Here is an 18,065-nt window from a genome sequence, read left to right on the forward strand (position 1 = left end):
CATACAAACTTTGCAACTTGACAGGGAAAGGGCAGCCATCCTTTGCCATCATCACTTACCTTGTTCCATCAACAATACAGGAAACCGCCATATCATTGATCTAGAATGAGACCTGTTACAGCTTCTGCTGACGCTTCATATTCTCTAAGTTTACATCTTGTCTATTTGCTGAACCCGGTTTTAATCAATCATCATTACTATATTTGTCACATGCATGTTGTTAACAAAGAAATCCACTGGATGCCACTGTTGTTCTATTAAACACAGAGCTCCAAAAACTTCAAGAGTCCTCTCTGAAAGTTCTACAGTATTGGGAGAGGGTAGTTCATGAGAAGAGAAGACTCCCTGGAAAAGACCCTGATGTTGGGAAAGATGGAGAAGGGGACGACAGAGGACGAGATGGTTGGACAGTGTTCTCGAAGCTACCAGCATGAGTTTGACCAAACTGCGGGAGGCAGTGGAGCACTTTAACCCTTTCTCCTCAGCCAGGGAAATTCCAACAAACAACCTCCTCTGGTTCTTAACCCGTAGACGCCTGCCAAAGGGATAGTGCCCTCGCTTTGCCACAAGAGCAATAATAACTCCAGTGTCCCTTAGTTAGAACTTGCCCACAACGTCTGTGCTAGGATTATCATCATGCACTTACTTTCACATCTTAGATCCAAGATTTCCCACGATCCATTTTTGGTGCAGAATGAATGTTTTTTCATGCTCGTGTTGTAGAAGCCCTTGACACATCTGTATTCCACAAGGCTTCCCGGCTTTGATATCCCATTCCATATCATGTTGGAGTGATGTATAGCAGGAGGTTTGCCACATTTTATTTCTAAATGGGACCAGAAGCTGTTTTAATTCAGAAATGCAACTGCAGTCGTCTAGACTTTTTGTCATCCCAGTCTAAACCACTGAGCCTCTTGGGCTTGCCAATCGGAAGGTCGGCGGTTCGAATCCCCGTGATGGTGTGAGCTGCCGTTGCTCGGCCCCTGCTCCTGACAACCTAGCAGTTTGAAACACACCAGTGCAAGTAGATAAATAGGTACCGCTGTGGCAGGAAGGTCAACTGTGTTTCTGTGTGCTCTGGTTTCCATGACAGTGTTCTGTTGCGCCAGAAGAAGTCTAGTCATGCTGGCCACATCACCCGGAAAGCTGTCTGTAGACAAATGCCAGCTCCCTCAGCCTGAAAGTGAGATGAGTGCCACAACCCCAGAGTCATCCGCGACTGGACCTAATGGGGTCCCTTTACCTTTTTTATCTACCATATTGGCCCAAATATAAGCACTGCATGCTTTCAAACTGCTAGGTTGGCAGGAGCTGGGACAAAGCAACAGGAGCTCACCCCGTCGCGGGGATTCGAACCGCCGACCTTCTGATCGGCAAGCCCAAGAAGCTTAGTGGTTTAACCCACAGCGCCACCTGTGTCCCCAATACGGTAGAAACCTGACTACAAAATAATAAACCTCTTGTCAAGCAGCAATGGGATAGAACTGGGAATATGAATATTTAATAATAATAATATTAATAATTGTATTATTCATACCCCGCCCATCTGGCTGGGTTTCCCCAGCTACAGCATGTATAAAAATATTGTAAAACATCAGGCATAAAAAAATTCTCAATACAGGGCATATGACCATCGTGCCTCGTATACCGTGTTCTCCAATTTCCATAACCAAATAGAAAATGTAAACCAAGAATCAGCCATCTGAGCAGATGAGAGGTGAAGTTTTTTCCAGGGATGCTGTTTAACTTCTCAACTAGTCTGAATCTGAACCTCTAGTACTTGTCAAGATACCTAAAAATCATTTTGCCATTATTAAGAAGAGGTAAGAACCTTGGGGTTTTCAGGAAAACATTTTTTCTTCTTCACAAAGGGTAGTTATTATGGTGGTGTTCATTCATAAATGATGAGCGTTTTTAATGTAGATTACAGATGATATTTTTACCTTTGCATTCAAAAGTGATGTTTCCCCACTTCTGAGATGTTGTGCATTGTGAAAAATTATGCTCTCCAAAAAGCTGAAATCCTTCCCTACATTTATAGTATATCGTGCTTCCTAAAGTTGTTCTGTTATCCCAGATAATATCTGTATTATTTGGAAACCATCGTGGTTTTCCACAATCGATTTCTAATGGGAAAGAAAGAGAAAGGTGACAGCATTATTAAGATAACGGTTTCCCCATTAATATTTATTTATCAGTAAAATATTTGCTGCTGAGTATTTTGTGAAGTAGCACTTTGACCTAATGAAATCAAGAGAACCAAGCCATTTAACTACATACTTAAGTCCCATTGACTTTAATTATAAAAACTTTAATTTCCTTGCGATTTAAGCATGCCTAATTTTTTAAGATATGCTTACAACTAATGTAACAAATAGCCTTTGTTGAAATAAATGCTGCAATCATTAAAGCTTTTTAATTGTTTTCTTTACCTTTGCATACAAAATCAGCTTCCTTCCATTGTCCACTGGAACTGCAAACTGCAGTGGAATTTCCACTTTCGATGACATAACCAGGCTGGCAAGTATAAACAACTTTGTTTCCATAAGTTGTTTTGTTGACTGCAGAATATGCATTTGGAACGGAAGGCGGGAGCCCACAGTCCACAACTGCAACAAAGGGGGGGGGATAAGTTAAGACACTATAAGGCAAAAACACTCTATGATTCATAACGACACTCTATGATTTGTAAGTGTTCTTTTCTCATAGAAAGAACATGCAAGGCCCAATTTCTTAAAGTAACAATGGCTGCCACTAATCACACATTTGAAGCACATTCGTCGCCCCAAAGAATATTGGGAACTGCTGCTTAGGCCACAAAGCTATAATTCCCAGCACGCTCAACAAAATACAGTATCCAGGATTCTTTGGTGAGAAAAATGTACTTTAAATATATTGTGTTTGTGTAGCCCTAGGGTACACAACACAGAACTGAGACAACCCCAGCTGCTTAAATCATGAATTTACAAACACATTTTGCTACATTTATATGTCTTTACTGTTGCCAGCCACTCTAATCTCTGCTGAGCAGTGAAAGATTCCAGGGATCTCGGCATTTAATCAAAGTTTGTATTTCCTTTGGGGAAAATGAGGCATGGTGGAGACCGTAGTGCCTTTATGAAATATGGTTTATTTGCACATATTGACACCTGAGCTTGGATAGAGAGAGGATTCTGAGCATCGCAACTCGCGTGGGGCTTGCTCCCAACAGCAGCACACCATTGGGTTCAAAAGCAGCCCAAACACCATCTCTGAGCCTCCCCCCCCCCACACACCATGTCTATCCCTCAGCCTGTATGGCATCTCTCTCCACCGTTCTTCTTCCCAAAACCCTTGCTAAAACACAACCCGAGCCTCATGCAAAAATGACACATTTTTCTGCGGTGACATCACACCCCCCGTAGCCCTGGCAACCTCCCCCTCCCAGCTCTGCTATTGGCTTTTGCTAACTGGCACACAGCTGGGGGAGGGACTCCACCTCACTTCCTGTCTGCTACTGAATGTCCCGATGGATAACGACTATGCCATCGCCTGTTTTGTTCTTTGATGGCACCTCTCGCAAGTCAGTCTCCTGAGGAAACTGGCTTGACTTTTGTAAAAAGGTAAAGGACCCCTGACAGTTAAATCCAGTCACGAACAACTCTGGGGTTGCAGCGCTCATCTCGCTTTACTGGCCGAGGGAGCCGACGTTTGTCCGCAGACAGTTTTTCCAGGTCATGTGGCCAACATGACTAAGCCGCTTCTGGCGAAACCAGAGCAGCGCACAAAAAAGCCGTTTACCTTCCTGCGGGAGCAGTACCTATTTATCTCCTTGCATTTTGACGTGTTTTTGAACTGCTAGGTTGGCAAGAGCTGGGACCGAGCAACAGGATCTCACCCCGTTGTGGGGATTCGAACCGCCAACCTTCCGATCGGCAAGCCCTAGGCTCAGTGGTTTAGACCACAGCACCACCCGCGTCCCTTGTAGGCCTTGCTAAATCCATTGACAAAACCCCACATTTACTGATTTCAGACATTATGGGGAGAACTGGCACCCAGAAATTTTAGGGGATCCTTGCCCTCCTGCAAACCCAGTTAAGGAACTAATGAGAATGCTTATAGTTTTGATGCCATACTTTTTTTGGAGCGGTTGGGTGGGGGGTGGGGGATGGGAGCAACTTTGTGATGTGTCAATTTAAAATGGAAAAGCAGTGGAGGCGAAGAGTCCTGAAACCATTTCCCATCCATTTTTCTGCTCAGATCACAAAGCCAAGCAGCTTTCTCTCCCCAATGGGTTGAAACCACTGGAAAACACCTAATTTGAAAGATGAGAGGAACATGAGGATAATCTGTAGCAAAGAAATGGCAGCTGAAGCTAAGCACCTCTCCCCATTCACATCTCTGCTCTCTGCCCAAAGCTGCCCTCCAGCAGAAGCCTCTTTTTTTAATAATAATAAAAAAAATGTTGCAGAAAACAAAGACAAGAAAACATTGAGATTTCAAAGCCCATTTAGTGAATCTCCAGCTCTGCCTACCAACTGCTCTAGAAGATTGACACTTTTGCACTTTAGGTGTGGCATTTAGGTCAGATCGGTGTTAGTGGAAGGGCAGGAACTATCGCCTCTTTTATCAGATCCTATAGGCCCATGCTGCAGCACATGGGACCATCATCTCTCTAAAATCCCATACTTCACATGGCCCTGAGTCGGTTGAATTAGGTACCTGGTACAGGCACTGGATTTTTTCACCGCAGTTCTAAAATATTTCCACGCCTGCCTGCAATGTTGCCATAATACCACTGCGATGCCTGCCTTTTGAAATGTGCTGGCACACCTACTGGCATGGCTCATCAAAAGCCTGTGCGCTGGTACAACGAGTCTTGCACTCAAGCAATTATATAGCCTCCTTGAAGTATTCTGCCTTTTTATGATCATTATTATAATGATTATTTCTACTATATTATTACAATGACTGCCAAAGCACAGTTCTCAGGAGGTGCTATCTTATTTAAAATGAGTCATCCAAAGATTATGCCAGCTCCACATGGCAAAGTGGTAAAAGCTCCTGACTCTTGCAGGAGTGCTGCTGTTATTACTTTCATTTCTTTACATTTCCCCCCTGAAAACACAAGTCACTGTGATTATATATTTTCCCATGAGATAACTATCGTGCTATGCATTTTCACAGAGAAAAAAGCGAAAGAACTTGGCAGTTAAATTCTGCTTGTTCTTCCGCTTTTTAGAGTCCCAGGCACTCATACAACACACAAGCGACAATGTCTTAAACCAAACTGCTCCAGAAAACAGAAATTAAAAAGCAGAGGGCTGTTTTATGGGTGTCGAAGCAGCTACATTTTTTCTGAGTCGTATCTGGAACAGACTTTTCTGCTCCTCTTTCTCTTGCTAGCAGCGCATAACATGGTTGTTTTTAAGCTGTTTTACTGCAGACCACAAGGCAGAGGGAAAGAAAAGAAGGAGAGTTATGCTATCAGCTCTGCTGAGAGACCAACCGCCCTTTAGCCTTCTCCAGCTGTCACCTAGTGGCAACCATTCCATCAATCTCCCTGAACTTTTTCATCGCAGCTGGTCGTTATAATATCTCTAACGTAAAAAACTAGTACGTACGGATATATTTTTTCTCCTCCCACCCCATCTCTTATTCTTTGCATTTCAGGTCTTTTAAGCCTGAGGGCAGGGGCTGTCTTACTACCGATTTTATTTTTTTTAAGCCACTCTCTTTTCAGCTAAACAGAGCGGAAAAAATTAATTACTGAAATAAATAAATGCATTGCTGCATTTATTCATTTTATGCACTACTACTTTGTTTTTGTAAGACACTGTGTTATATGAGGAAAAGTGGGGGTATAAAATACTTTAAACAACACACCTCTACCATTCAGTGTTTTGCTTTTTACGTTAGTAAAAAAATGGAATCTTACTTTCACTATGAGTAATAATTCAATTGCCTAATACTTGCAATGTAAAATGAAGCATTTTCAGTAACGTAGTAACTATTAAAGAGGTGGTCAAAACTGATAACAAAATGATACCAAGGTTTACCATCAGCATGGCTCTGTCTTAAGGGAAGGGATTTATCATGTAAGGTAAGGTAAAGGTAAAGGACTCCTGGATGGTTAAGTCCAGTCAAAGGCAACTATGGGGTTGCGGCGCTCATCTCGCTTTCAAGCTGAGGGAGCCGCCGTTTGTCCACAGACAGCTTTCCGGGTCATGTGGCCAGCATGACTAAACTGCTTCTGGCTCAACAGAACACCGTGATGGAAACCAGAGTGCACGGAAACACCTATTTATCTACTTGCACTGGTATGCTTTCAAACTGTTAGGTTGGCAGGTGCTGGGACAGAGCAAAGGAGCTCACCGCATTGTGCGGATTCAAACAGCCGACCTTCCGAGCGGCAAACCCAAGAAGCTCAGTGGTTTAGACCACAACGCCACCCGCATTCCTATTTATCATGTAAGCTGCAATCTTATGCCTGTGAACCTGGGAGTAAGTCCCACTAAACACTGTGGGGAAATGTTCGCAAACCTGAACACTTAACCTTCAGGTTTGCGGTGTTCGGGAGCCGATTTGTTCGACAACTAAGCCATTCAGGAACCAAGGTACCACTGTACTATGGATTCAACCTTGGAATTGAGTGCTTGTCAATCATTCCTGTGCCTCATCAGCTAGAATACTGGAAGATGGGTTTACCACTTACTGCACAATTGGGCAGAGCATACAGACATGTTTTCCCTTGTATTTCAATACCCAAAGGAGCCTAAAACTGTACTCTTTTTAAAAATACAAGCATTCACCTTTGCACGAAGTATTTGCTGTACGCGAATGAAATGGTTCCACTCCATTTTCTGTTTGGTATCCTTCAGTACAGTAGCACTCATAGCTTCCTAACGTATTCACACATCGTCCTCCAAGGCCACAGATGCCTGAGACTCCACATTCATCAAGATCTAGAAAATGTAATACAATTGTGACCGTCTTTTTATGAAGACTGCTTCAAATATTTTGAACCCGGTGGCAGGCAAGAGCCAACATGCAGCCACAATTATTGTTTAGAGCTTACCTAGCACCAAGCTGCCCCACTGAAATTAATGGACCTAACTTAGTCATGTTCATTCATTTCGGTGGGCCTGCTCTGAGCAACTACCACACATAGTGCTTTAAACTATAACATACATGAAAATGACTGGTCCTTGGGTCAGGGGGCTTTCAAGAGTGAGGGAAACAAGAAAAGAAAGGGGAGAAATGAAGAGGGAAGTATAACCAGTGGCGTAGCGTGGGGGGTGCCAGGGGTGCCGGCCGCACCGGGCGCAACATTTGGGGGGGGCGCGCGCTCGCTGCCTCCGGAGTCGCCGAAGAGCCTCGGGCGCAGGCTGTAGCGGAGCCGCATGTCTCGTGGAACCGACGAGCTGTGCGCGCGTCCGGGCTGAAGGCGCCCGGCAGGCAGCGGCTCTCAGCGCTCGCCGTGGAGGACGCGCCAGGCAGCCCCTCCTCACAGCCCCGCCTCCGCCGGTGCTGCTGCAGCTGCTGGGCCGTTGCATTTTCCTCGCCTCTCTGCCCCCTCCTCCTCCGGGCAAGCGGCGTCGTTTGGGCGGCAGCGGGGGGCGCAAATTACTTGCCTTGCCCCGGGCAGGGGGCGCAAATTACTTGCATTGCCCCGGGTGCTGACAACTCACGCTACGCCGCTGAGTATAACCGGGGTGTGTGAATATGGACTAAGGGTGGGATTCAGTGTTGTAATATTATGACTGTTCTGTGTGAACACAAGCATTGCAATTTGCCCGACGGAACAAACCCCGTCCCTTCCAGCTGCTGTGGGGTTTCTCCTGATCAGCGGCAGAGCATATGCCCATGCTGCCCAGGGCAGGCATGCTCCCAAAGGGGGGGGCATGGAGGGTGCCCTCCCAGGCATGGGATAGCCGCTCAGGTGCACAGAGGGGCACAAGTGGGCTGCCCATAGGGGCGGAGCGAGCTGCCAATGGTGGACATTCGGTGCACCACCCACCCGTGACTCCCAAGCCTCCCCCAGCTGTCAAAATGAAGGGGGAAGGGGTGATGCAGCTGGCAAAGCGGCGCAGCTCCCCCCTTTCCCCTGACGACTCGGGGTAGGCTGGGAATTGTGGGCTGGCAGCACGCCAAATGTCACCCACCTCAGTGAAGGCACCCAGGGTGATCCGCCTCCACCGCACCCCCCTTCCTCCGCCCCTGCTCCTGATGCCCCCAGAGCCAATTCTGGAGGGTTCAGGGGGGAGAAGCCCCACTGCCCAAGCAGAAATACTTGTGTCTCATTAGGGGAATCCCGCCCTTAGTTTCAAATGATAAGAGGACTATGGAATTAAGCCAAAGACTTGTTGGAAGAAATGAGGGGAAAGTCCCTACCAGAGAAGAATGACAGATTAAGTTGATGGATGATGCCAAAATGGCTAAAATGACCAGAAGGATCAGAAATCAGGAAGACCAAAATCTTAATAAGGAATGGGGGAATTTATAATTTATCATAAAAACCATTGTAAACAGCTAAAATCGTCGGTAGGTTTAGAATAACACTTGTAGTTTAATGGTGAATTTTGGCCATAATGGAGATGTAAAAGATTTTGGATTATCATAAAAGATGCAGGAGGAAATGATTAACAATAGGACCCACAAAGGGGAGGAGGGGAGGGCAAGAGATTCCTTGGAATCTTGTTTTTATGTTGTATGTTGGATATGTGACTGTAAAATGTTAATCTGGAAAACCAAATAAATAAATAAATGAGAAAAGGAGGAGGATGGCAGTAAGCAAGTATTTGGAGAAGGGGGTGCAAGGGAGAAAGGGCAGGGCTATTTAAGAGAGCAGGGGACTTTTAGGTCGCTGACATTGGAAATATCAACAGATCAGAGACATGTCAATAGATAAGACTGGGACAAGCTCACACCAAAGTTTCAAAGGTAAGGGCAAACAGTTAACACTGGGCATGGAAGGGGATGGAAAGCCAGTAAAGAGATCCGAGGAAAGGCATCAGCTGGACTTAGATCAGGAAATCTTGGACTCAAGTTCTACCCCTGTCAGTGGCGGAGCAAGCCGATGGGGTGCCTGGGGCGGCGTGCGTGTGGGGACGGGGCCAGCTGGGGCAGGACGCTCCGAGTCTGCCTGCCTCCTCCCACTCAGCCGTCCTACAGCTGAGGGGGAGGGGGAGGGTGGACCATTTAGGGCAGTGTGGAGCCTGGGGGCGCCCAAGCCGCCGCATCACTCCCAGGAGAGACATGTGGCTTGGGTGCGCTGCAGGCCCCACGGTGAGTGCCACCCGGCATTTTGTCACCCCCCTCAGTGGTGACACCTGGGGCAACCTGCCCCCCCGGCACCCCCTTCCTCCGCCCCAGTTCTACCCCTGCCACTGATTTGCTACGTGCCCTTCAAGAAGTCAGTCTCACATCTGCACACGTACATATTGCAGCACTGAAGCAATTTCCCCACTTGGAAAGTAACAACCATCAGCTTGCATACACAAGACCTCAGATATCAGATTACAAAACACAACAGCTATGTTATCAGTTGTGGGAGAAAACAGATGCAAAATATGTAGAACAGTAAGCCTGGACTTGGACTATGATGAAGAGGGGCTGGGGTGATCTGTCAGACCAGCAGCACAAGAGGCCTGGGTGACAGAAACCAACACCAGCCTTGAATTGGGGCCTCCAGAGTCCATAAGGGCTCATGCAGACTCTCGCTTGGTCCTGCCACTTTCTCCTGTAGAAATCCGATCTTTACTGCTGGACCGGAGCAAACATCAATTGGATTTCCTGTGGATTGATGTTTGCTCCGATTTAGCACGAAAGAGCTGGTTTTCCCAGGGGAAGCAAGTAGGGGAAACAGAAGGTTTGTCCACACTTCCAGTTGTCCTGTGCCTTAGAAAGCATGGACCTGAACAGTTTCCCAATTGTCTCATGAAAAAAACACTAATATAGCACATTTGATGTGATTTAGATGTATATATTGCAACAAATTCAAAGCTTTACCTGGAAATTATTTTTGTGGGGAAACTTGTAAATCTATTGCAGACTGAAATATTCCCTTCCCTGAACATTACTTAGGTTTCGGAGGTGGGGGAATGAAGGCTTCTCTAAATCAGTTAAAAATAATAACTACAACTTTTATTTTAGATTTGACTGGTATATATTTTAGTTGTCAGCTTAATCAGCATGATAGTCATTCCTGTATCTTATTAATTTTATGAAACAATGCATTTCTAAAAATGAAATACTTTCTGCCAAAAATATATAGCAGAAAATTCCCCCTCTCCTACATAACTATGTGGAAATATGGGTTTGATCTTCCTCAATTACAGCTCCCAGCAATTTTGAAAATGAAAAGTGTCAATTTAGACATGCTCAAGTAGTGGAAAGGACATACATTAAAGAGAGAAACAGCTTTAGATGAAAACTAAAACCCTCTCTCTCTCTCTCTCTCTCTCTCTGTGTGTGTGTGTGTGTGTTCTAAAAAGAACATAAAGGAAAACAGTAAAAATTCCTTATGACTTATTGCTGCTGTACTTACCTATACATTTTGTGCCATCATTGGGAATAAATATCTTGTTTTTACTGGAAGCCTGGAAGCCTTCTAGACAAATGCAATAAAAGCTTCCTTGTGTATTGTGGCATGAAGCATGCTCTCCACAAATCTTGCTTGCCCCAATATCACATTCGTTTTTGTCTGACGAAACATTAAAAAAAAATTGCAGAGGTTAAAGCAAACCATTAAATATCAGTATTATTCTCTAATTATTTTCTACCATTTAAAAAGAGAATTTGTTTTGTTTTTAAATTTTTTTATTAAGTTTTCCACAATTACAGAACAACATAACAGAACAGATAACACAAAAAAGGGGGGGGGAGTGCATCAAAAAAGAAAACAGTACAATAAGCATCTTATCCACCACCATAAAAGAGATAAACAATAAGAGCTAACTTAATCCATTACTTATTTACATATTGGTTGACTTCCTCCATTCCCTCCCTTCTGAATTTCCTTGTGTCTGTATGTAACAGCTTTCCAATATCATTCTTAAACCAAAATATTTCCAGTTATTATCTAGCTAATTCACTTTTCTTACTTTCTAAACCCCATTTGTTTAGTAAATCCTATTTTAATCTTAGGCCTATTTGGTACTTTCAAGTGATTTCTAATTTTTTATATTAGAATATTTATTCAAATAGTCTTTAAATTTCTTCCAATCTTCTTGGTATTCCTCTTCTTTCTGGCCGTGGATTCTTCCAGTCAGGTCAGCTAGCTTCGAAAAATCCATCATCTTCATCTGCCAATCTTCCACAGTTGGTAATACTTGTATTTTCCAGTTCTCAGCTAGTAAAATTTGAGCAGCCGTCGTGGCATACAAAAATAATTTAACATCTTTCTTGGGCAATTCCAGACCTGTTACCCCAAGAAGAAAGGCCTCTGGTTTCTTAATAAATGTATATCTCAACATTTTTTCCAATTCATTATAAATCTTCTCCCAGAAGTCTTTCACCTTGGGGCAGGTCCACCACATATGAAGAAAGGTGCCTTCTTTTTCTTTACATTTCCACCAAAGATTATCACTGTTGTGGTAAATCTTTGCTAGTTTTACTGGGGTTAAGTACCACCTATACATCATTAAAAAGAGAATTTGTTAAAAGAGAATTGATTCCATCAGAAGCGTAGCAAGGTCAGGTGGTACCCGGTGTGGAAATTTTTTTGTCACACCCACCCATACCACATCGACGGCTCGGGGTAGTTTTGGGATGAAGACTATTTCAGCCATACTCAGCATAGACCCAGTGAAATTAATGAACATTACTAACCAAAGTCCATTGGTCTCAGTGGGTCTATTCTAAGTAGAACTTAGATGTATACAACCAATTGTTCAGATAATTCACTCAATTTACTGTGAGCCCCTGTGGGGGTCCTATCTGTTGGGATACTGCCAGGGAGACAAAGTCCATCATGGCCCCCAAGCCGTGTCTGGACGTCCATCAATCTCCCATAGACACGCAGTATCAGCAATTAGCGACATGAGCTCCAGAAATAGCCTGCCACATTCTAGAGCCGATGCAAGCTCTCTATCAGCAGATAATTCACAGCAGAAGTTGCACGCAGGAGAGCATTATTTACAAGTTTTATTCAGCGTTGATCAGAACAAAGAAAAACATGACTGCCTGCTTCAGTGTCTCCAGACACACAGAGAGTGAAAACAAAAGACACAACAGAAACATCCTGTGAAACAGGAAATACGCAGACTCTGACTCACAAAGTCTGCTCCCTTTTAAGGTGGAACGGAAATATCCTAACACTATCTGCAGGGCTGGATTTAGGTTTGATGAGGCCCTAAGCCCTTAATATGTCCTTTGTCAACAACAAACTGTCGCTGTTTTTTGTGTTGAATATATGCTATATGAACCTAATTTATGGACCTAATAGGTATCTAAAGCCATTTGCACATAACAAAATAGGTATTTTATCAAAGCAATTGTTGAACTGAAATACAATTAAAAAGTATATTAATAGTGAAATAATTATTAAGGTTATTAATTATTAATTATTAATTAATCATTATTGAGAGCCAGTGTGGTGTAGTGGTTAAGAGCGGTAGTCTCGTAATCTGGGGAACCGGGTTCGCATCTCCGCTCCTCCACATACAGCTTCTTTGAAGTCTCTCAGCCCCACTCACCTCACAGAGTGTTTGTTGTGGGGGAGGAAGGGAAAGGAGAATGTCAGCCGCTTTGAGACTCCTTAAAGGGAGTGAAAGGCGGGATATCAAATCCAAACTCTTCTTCTTCTTCTATTAAGCTCTAACTGTATGTAGGTTTTATTTGTTTTTTATCTTGTATTTTGGAAATGTAAAAGGTACCCCTGCCTGTACGGGCCAGTCGTGTCCGACTCTAGGGTTGTGCGCCCATCTCACTTAAGAGGCCGGGGGCCAGCGCTGTCCGGAGACACTTCCAGGTCACGTGGCCAGCGTGACAAAGCTGCTCTGGCGAGCCGGCACCAGCGCAGCACACGGAAACGCCATTTACCTTCCCGCTAGAAAGCGGTACCTATTTATCTACTTGCACTTTTTTTAGGGTGCTTTCGAACTGCTAGGTGGGCAGGAGCTGGGACCGCAGACGGGAGCTCACCCCGCCGCGGGGATTCGAACCGCCGACCATGTGATCGGCAAGCCCTAGGCGCTGAGGATTTACCCACAGCGCCACCCGCGTCCCATTTTTTGGAAATGTACATTGAGGGTTTTTTCCTTTAAATTTTTTTGGGGGGCCCAAGAGAGTGGGGCCCTAAGCTATAGCTTGTTTATCTTATACGTAAATCCGGCACTGCCTATCTGTGAAGACAACCTAGCATGCCAGGGTAGTGATGGTGGGGCAAGCTTCCCACATCACAAAACCTGCCTTGCCAAACTCTAACATATATAGGTTTATGTTCTAGTAGGTTTGTCTATCTCTTTAAGGGAACAAACTTTCACAGAGAAGAAGTGGAGCAAACTGAAAGTTGCAAGCTACGATTCATGGGGTTCAGTTTGTTCAGTAAAGGCATATTATTAATATCTGGAGTATATCTGAGCGGTTCTATGTGAGCAGCAGTATGTCACGCCATTCACCCCTGGTTGGCCTTTGCTTTATTATAACAAATCCTAAATTGTAACAGTTCAATTGTTATTCCACACATGGCTTTGTGAAGTTGCAAGGAATCACAAATGTCCACCTACCTTGACAGTAAGTCCTCCCATTGCCCACAAACCCATAATTACAGGTGCAGACGTTTTTGCCATCTCGCTGCTGGCATGTGGCATTAGCATGGCAAGTGGCACACACGTCAGAAGGTAAAGCACTTGTGGCATCTATAAAAAAAAAAAGCACTGTAAATTAGGACTGGTAATTACCTAGCAATGCACTGGACAATTAACATTTGGGGCATTTTCAGCCTCCCAATGAATCACACTCAGGTATAGCTGCAACACAGGTACACAAGACAATGTTAGTTCTCATACCAGCACCATGTGCTTCTAGAGCCAAGGAGCAGAGAAGCAAGGCAGACATCATGACACAAGCCTTCTTCTATCCAGATAACAGGCCTGGATGGGCTCATTCCCACAAAAAGCTAAGGAGTAATAATTACTTCAATGTGTTATACGTAGGGCTGCCTCTGAAGATGGTTCGGAAACTTCAGCTGGTACAGAATTCAGCGGCCAGGATGCTCAAGACGGTTTGAGCATATTACACCGATTCTGGTCCGACTACACTGGCTACCAATTAGTTTCCAGGCCTAATTCAAAGTGCTGGTTTTGACCTATAAAGCCTTAAATGGTTCAGGACCGCAATACCTCAAGGACCGCCTCTTTCCATATGAACCTACCCGGACTCTGAGATTATCTTCTGAGGCCCTCCTTCCTTCCTTGAGAGGTCTGGAGGGTGGCAAGCCGAGAACAAGGCCTTCTCTGCAGTGGCTCCCCGTCTTTGGAATGCTCTCTCCAGGGAAGTTTGCCTGGCACCTTCATTATACACCTTTAGGTGCCAGGCGAAAACGTTCCTCTTTAACCAGGCCTTTGGTTGACCTGATCAATATCCTATACCCTTTTAAAATGTGACGTTGGGAGGGGATATTATTGGGTTATTGTTTTTATTTTGTTTTTATATATTGTGATCTGTTTAGTGAACTCCCCTGAGACCTCTGGGTATATAAATTCAACAAGAACAATAAACCAGCTGGAATTCTTACTGGAATTCTACAGAGTGGTGGGTAGAAGGAAATCTGAACTATAGAAAAGATAGCCTGATTGATGCAACAAGCACTCGTGGATTATTTTATATTGTTTTTAATGTTGTCAGATGTTTGCTTTACTTTATTTTTAACTGTATTGTTTTATTCACTGATGTGTTTGTTGCTTTGGGCTCCTTTGGAAGCAAGGGCAACATATAAATTTAAATAAAATAATAATACTGCCACTACCTGCTCCAAAGTAGGGCAATCCACAGTCCAGTTACAACACTGAGTCTTGGCCTAAGCTTGTGCCCTCATCTCTGGCACTGTGCTGCTGCCAGCCTAGGAGCAAAACTACCAAACACAGGCATGGGGACTGGGGAAAAAAAAAAGTAGGCCAGCACTCTTTGAGGATTACTCTGTTGTCCCCAAGCAACTCTTGGTTTTGGAGCAGCAATTTTCAGGGCCACGGCAAGGGAGGAAATGGTTAGCATCTTGAACAACACCAACTGTGATCCCAATAATTATTAGTCTACCCACCATGAGTGCTTACTATTTGCATTTTTAAGGAAAGTGAAGGCTAAATGCAGACATTAACCCAAAGGTTCCATAACATGCAAATACATTCTAAAGAAAATACTGAGCACCGTTGTTTGATGTGACGTAAATTTTACTTGGAATGCTAAAAACGCACAGCTGAGTGCTCAAAACAAAACCTGGAAGCAGGCAAAACCCCTGCAGAAATGTGGGCGGTTTTCAGGAGAACTGCTATTTATACATTTGTACACATTAGCAGCTTAAAACACAGCAAGGTTGTCCGTCCCCCCATCATATTTATGTATTGCTGCACACACCAGAGAGGGGGCAGGGATGCCTTCACCTAGTGTGCATTAAACCTGTTTTATTTCCCTGGTTCTCCCCACTCTAGACCCCCCCCCCAAAAAAAACACCCCTTTTCGTGAAAGCTGTCACCATCTGCGCACATGCAACGGCTGTCTTCAACACACACACACACCCCTCCGCTGCTAAGTGAACGTGGATCAAATTTCCAAACCCAATGGAAGCTACTTGGAGGAGAAATGCAACAAACAGGCATCTTTCTCCAGGAACAGCAGGATAGATACGGATCATGGCACATGTTTGCACACACCGCTTCCCAAAGGGGAGCATGCCGGAGCCAAAGTATGCGCAGCCACCAGAGGTGCGAATTTGAAGAAAATAGGAGGAGGGGGCATGGGCATAACCAGGATTTATTGGGGGGGGCTTTATGTTGGGGGGGGGGCAGAACCAAGTTATCTGCGATGCAGTTGGTCAGTTAGTTAAGTATTTTAATTGATGGGGGGGACAGGTAATCCCTTCACCATATAATTTCTCACATGCACATCGTTTGAATGGCAATGCGCATCAACTTGGGGGGGTTGACCCCCTCAAAATAAATATGGGGGGCGAAGGGACCTCGGCTCCTATGGCAGCCAACACAGAATCACAAAACTCATAGGAAAAACAATTGGTTTTCGGTGCTACCCACCCCCATCCCCCCACCCTCGAGCTTAAAGCTTCTTTTTAAAGGTGGGCTAGAGAAAAGTTAAAGCAAGCAAGCTGGAAAGGCGTCCTTCTTCTGCACTGTTCCCACGGTGGCTGGAGCTCAGATCCGCCTCCGCGCGCTCCCCTCTGCCCATGGCCAGAGGCACTCTTGCTCCAGCAGAGATCCACGCTGCGCGCGCTAATTTCTCCCTTTAGCGGGGCCGAGGCGACGCTTACCCGGGTCCGCCTCCCCTCCTGAAGGGGACGAGAGGAGCAGCAGGAGGAGAAGGAGCAGGAGCGACGGAGGCGGAGGTGGTGGCTGCCGTCGCGTCTCCGCCGCCGGGCTCATGGCGCCTCCAAGGTCCGCCTTTCCGCGCCTCCCCGCAGCTCTGAGGCCCCGGAGGGTGCAGGGCGCCTCGGGCTCGCTCTCCACGCCCCCTCGGCCGCCAGGCGGCGAGCGGAGGGCTCCTGCCCGAAGCCTCTCTTCCCGCCTGCGGAGGCGGCTTCGCCTACTGTTTTGGTCCCCACCCATAGGTGCCAACTCCCTGGGGTGCCCGAGCAAAATTCCCCAGGAAGAGGCAGGGCATATCCACAAATTTCGGTGCCAGGGCCATGGGCAGCAGCCAGGATTTTTTTGGTGGGGGCGCAGAACCTCAGTTTGCTATGTATTTTTATTTATTTATTTGGGGGGAGGGCAGCTGCCCACCTTCCCTTGGCAATGCCCATGCCCAGGCGTAACTGCAACAACTTTTAAGCTCGTGTCATGATGACTAAGCCCAGCTCTGAACTATGTTTCTTGCTTTGTTTCGACATTTGGGGTTTCAGTCCTGAGCTATTATTCCTTGAATATTGCCTATCTTCTTTCCATATGCCACCCTTGCTTGCGGTCTCTGTTTGAAACACACAAGTGGCCGTACTGATAAGAATTATTTGTGGCTTTACGAAACGGTGGTTATTTTCAGCTAGCAGCCAAAATGGTGATTCTTTGTTTCTGTAAATCCCCTTATTCTTCCTGTTCAAACTGAAAAGTCGTATTTTCTAAATGGAATATGTAGTTACAGTCTGAAAAATCCAGTCGCAATCTTCAAAAATACCTTTATTTTTTTCACAGCAGGACAGCTAACAAGTATAATTTAGGTCAGGATAACAGCACAGAGTTTAAAAACAAAGCCTTTTCCAGTGTCACCTCTCTCACCTAATTAAAATCAGCAGTGGGCGAGCTCTGAAGCAAAATAGCTGTAAATCAATTGTTTGCTTCCTTTTGGCTACTTTCTTGTAAGCCATCCCAATAACTTTATGTTACAGGGTTGCAAACAAATGTCACAAGTAAATGTCACAAGTAAATGGCTACCTGATGAGCCCAAATTATAAGAATAGTATAGACAAAGATAGTTATTTGGAAGCTACAATGTTTGAGATCATAAGGGCTGCAGTGTTACAGTTTGTCACACACTTCAGTGTGTTTTGCAATGCTTGCAGCGGGAAACATGGTCAGGAAACGAGAACCTCACATTTTGGAAGTTGTTGCAACAGCATTTCAGTCGATTCCTTGGTCATATGCTTCCCTGCACATGGGATTTTAAAAAGGTAAACCAAAAGGTCTGTTGCAACATGTTACCGAGCTGTACTGTGCAATTCTAACTGAAATATACTCAGAGTCGAGAGTGGATTTCATGCTCTTTATTCAGCTCATAGTGGTGAGGAGGAAAATGAATTGTTTCCCCACAGTATCTGCTTTATATACATTATTTACACAATGGGCTGCACGTGATTGGCTAATTCTGGAATTCTCCTGTAAGCCAATCAGGTTGTGGATTCACTTCCATCTGGAGCTGGATTG

General features: G+C 44.9%; 1 protein-coding gene across 1 annotated transcript in view; it reads right to left on the reverse strand.

The window, feature by feature from the left end:
* SUSD1 (sushi domain containing 1) overlaps positions 1-16,757 on the reverse strand; it is a gene marked incomplete at its 5' end in the record, with an annotated part of 44,021 nt that extends 27,264 nt beyond the window's left edge. The window contains 7 exons of the mRNA XM_082204753.1: positions 647-826; positions 1,944-2,126; positions 2,433-2,609; positions 6,792-6,944; positions 10,529-10,684; positions 13,710-13,841; positions 16,463-16,757. Coding sequence (XP_082060879.1) covers positions 647-826; positions 1,944-2,126; positions 2,433-2,609; positions 6,792-6,944; positions 10,529-10,684; positions 13,710-13,841; positions 16,463-16,757 — 1,276 coding nt within the window. The remainder of the gene's footprint in view (positions 1-646; positions 827-1,943; positions 2,127-2,432; positions 2,610-6,791; positions 6,945-10,528; positions 10,685-13,709; positions 13,842-16,462) is intronic.
* Positions 16,758-18,065: the final 1,308 nt, after the last annotated feature.

This window comes from Podarcis vaucheri (assembly GCF_965113315.1).
Source record: "Podarcis vaucheri genome assembly, chromosome: 17".
In the NCBI taxonomy this organism is placed as follows: domain Eukaryota; kingdom Metazoa; phylum Chordata; class Lepidosauria; order Squamata; family Lacertidae; genus Podarcis; species Podarcis vaucheri.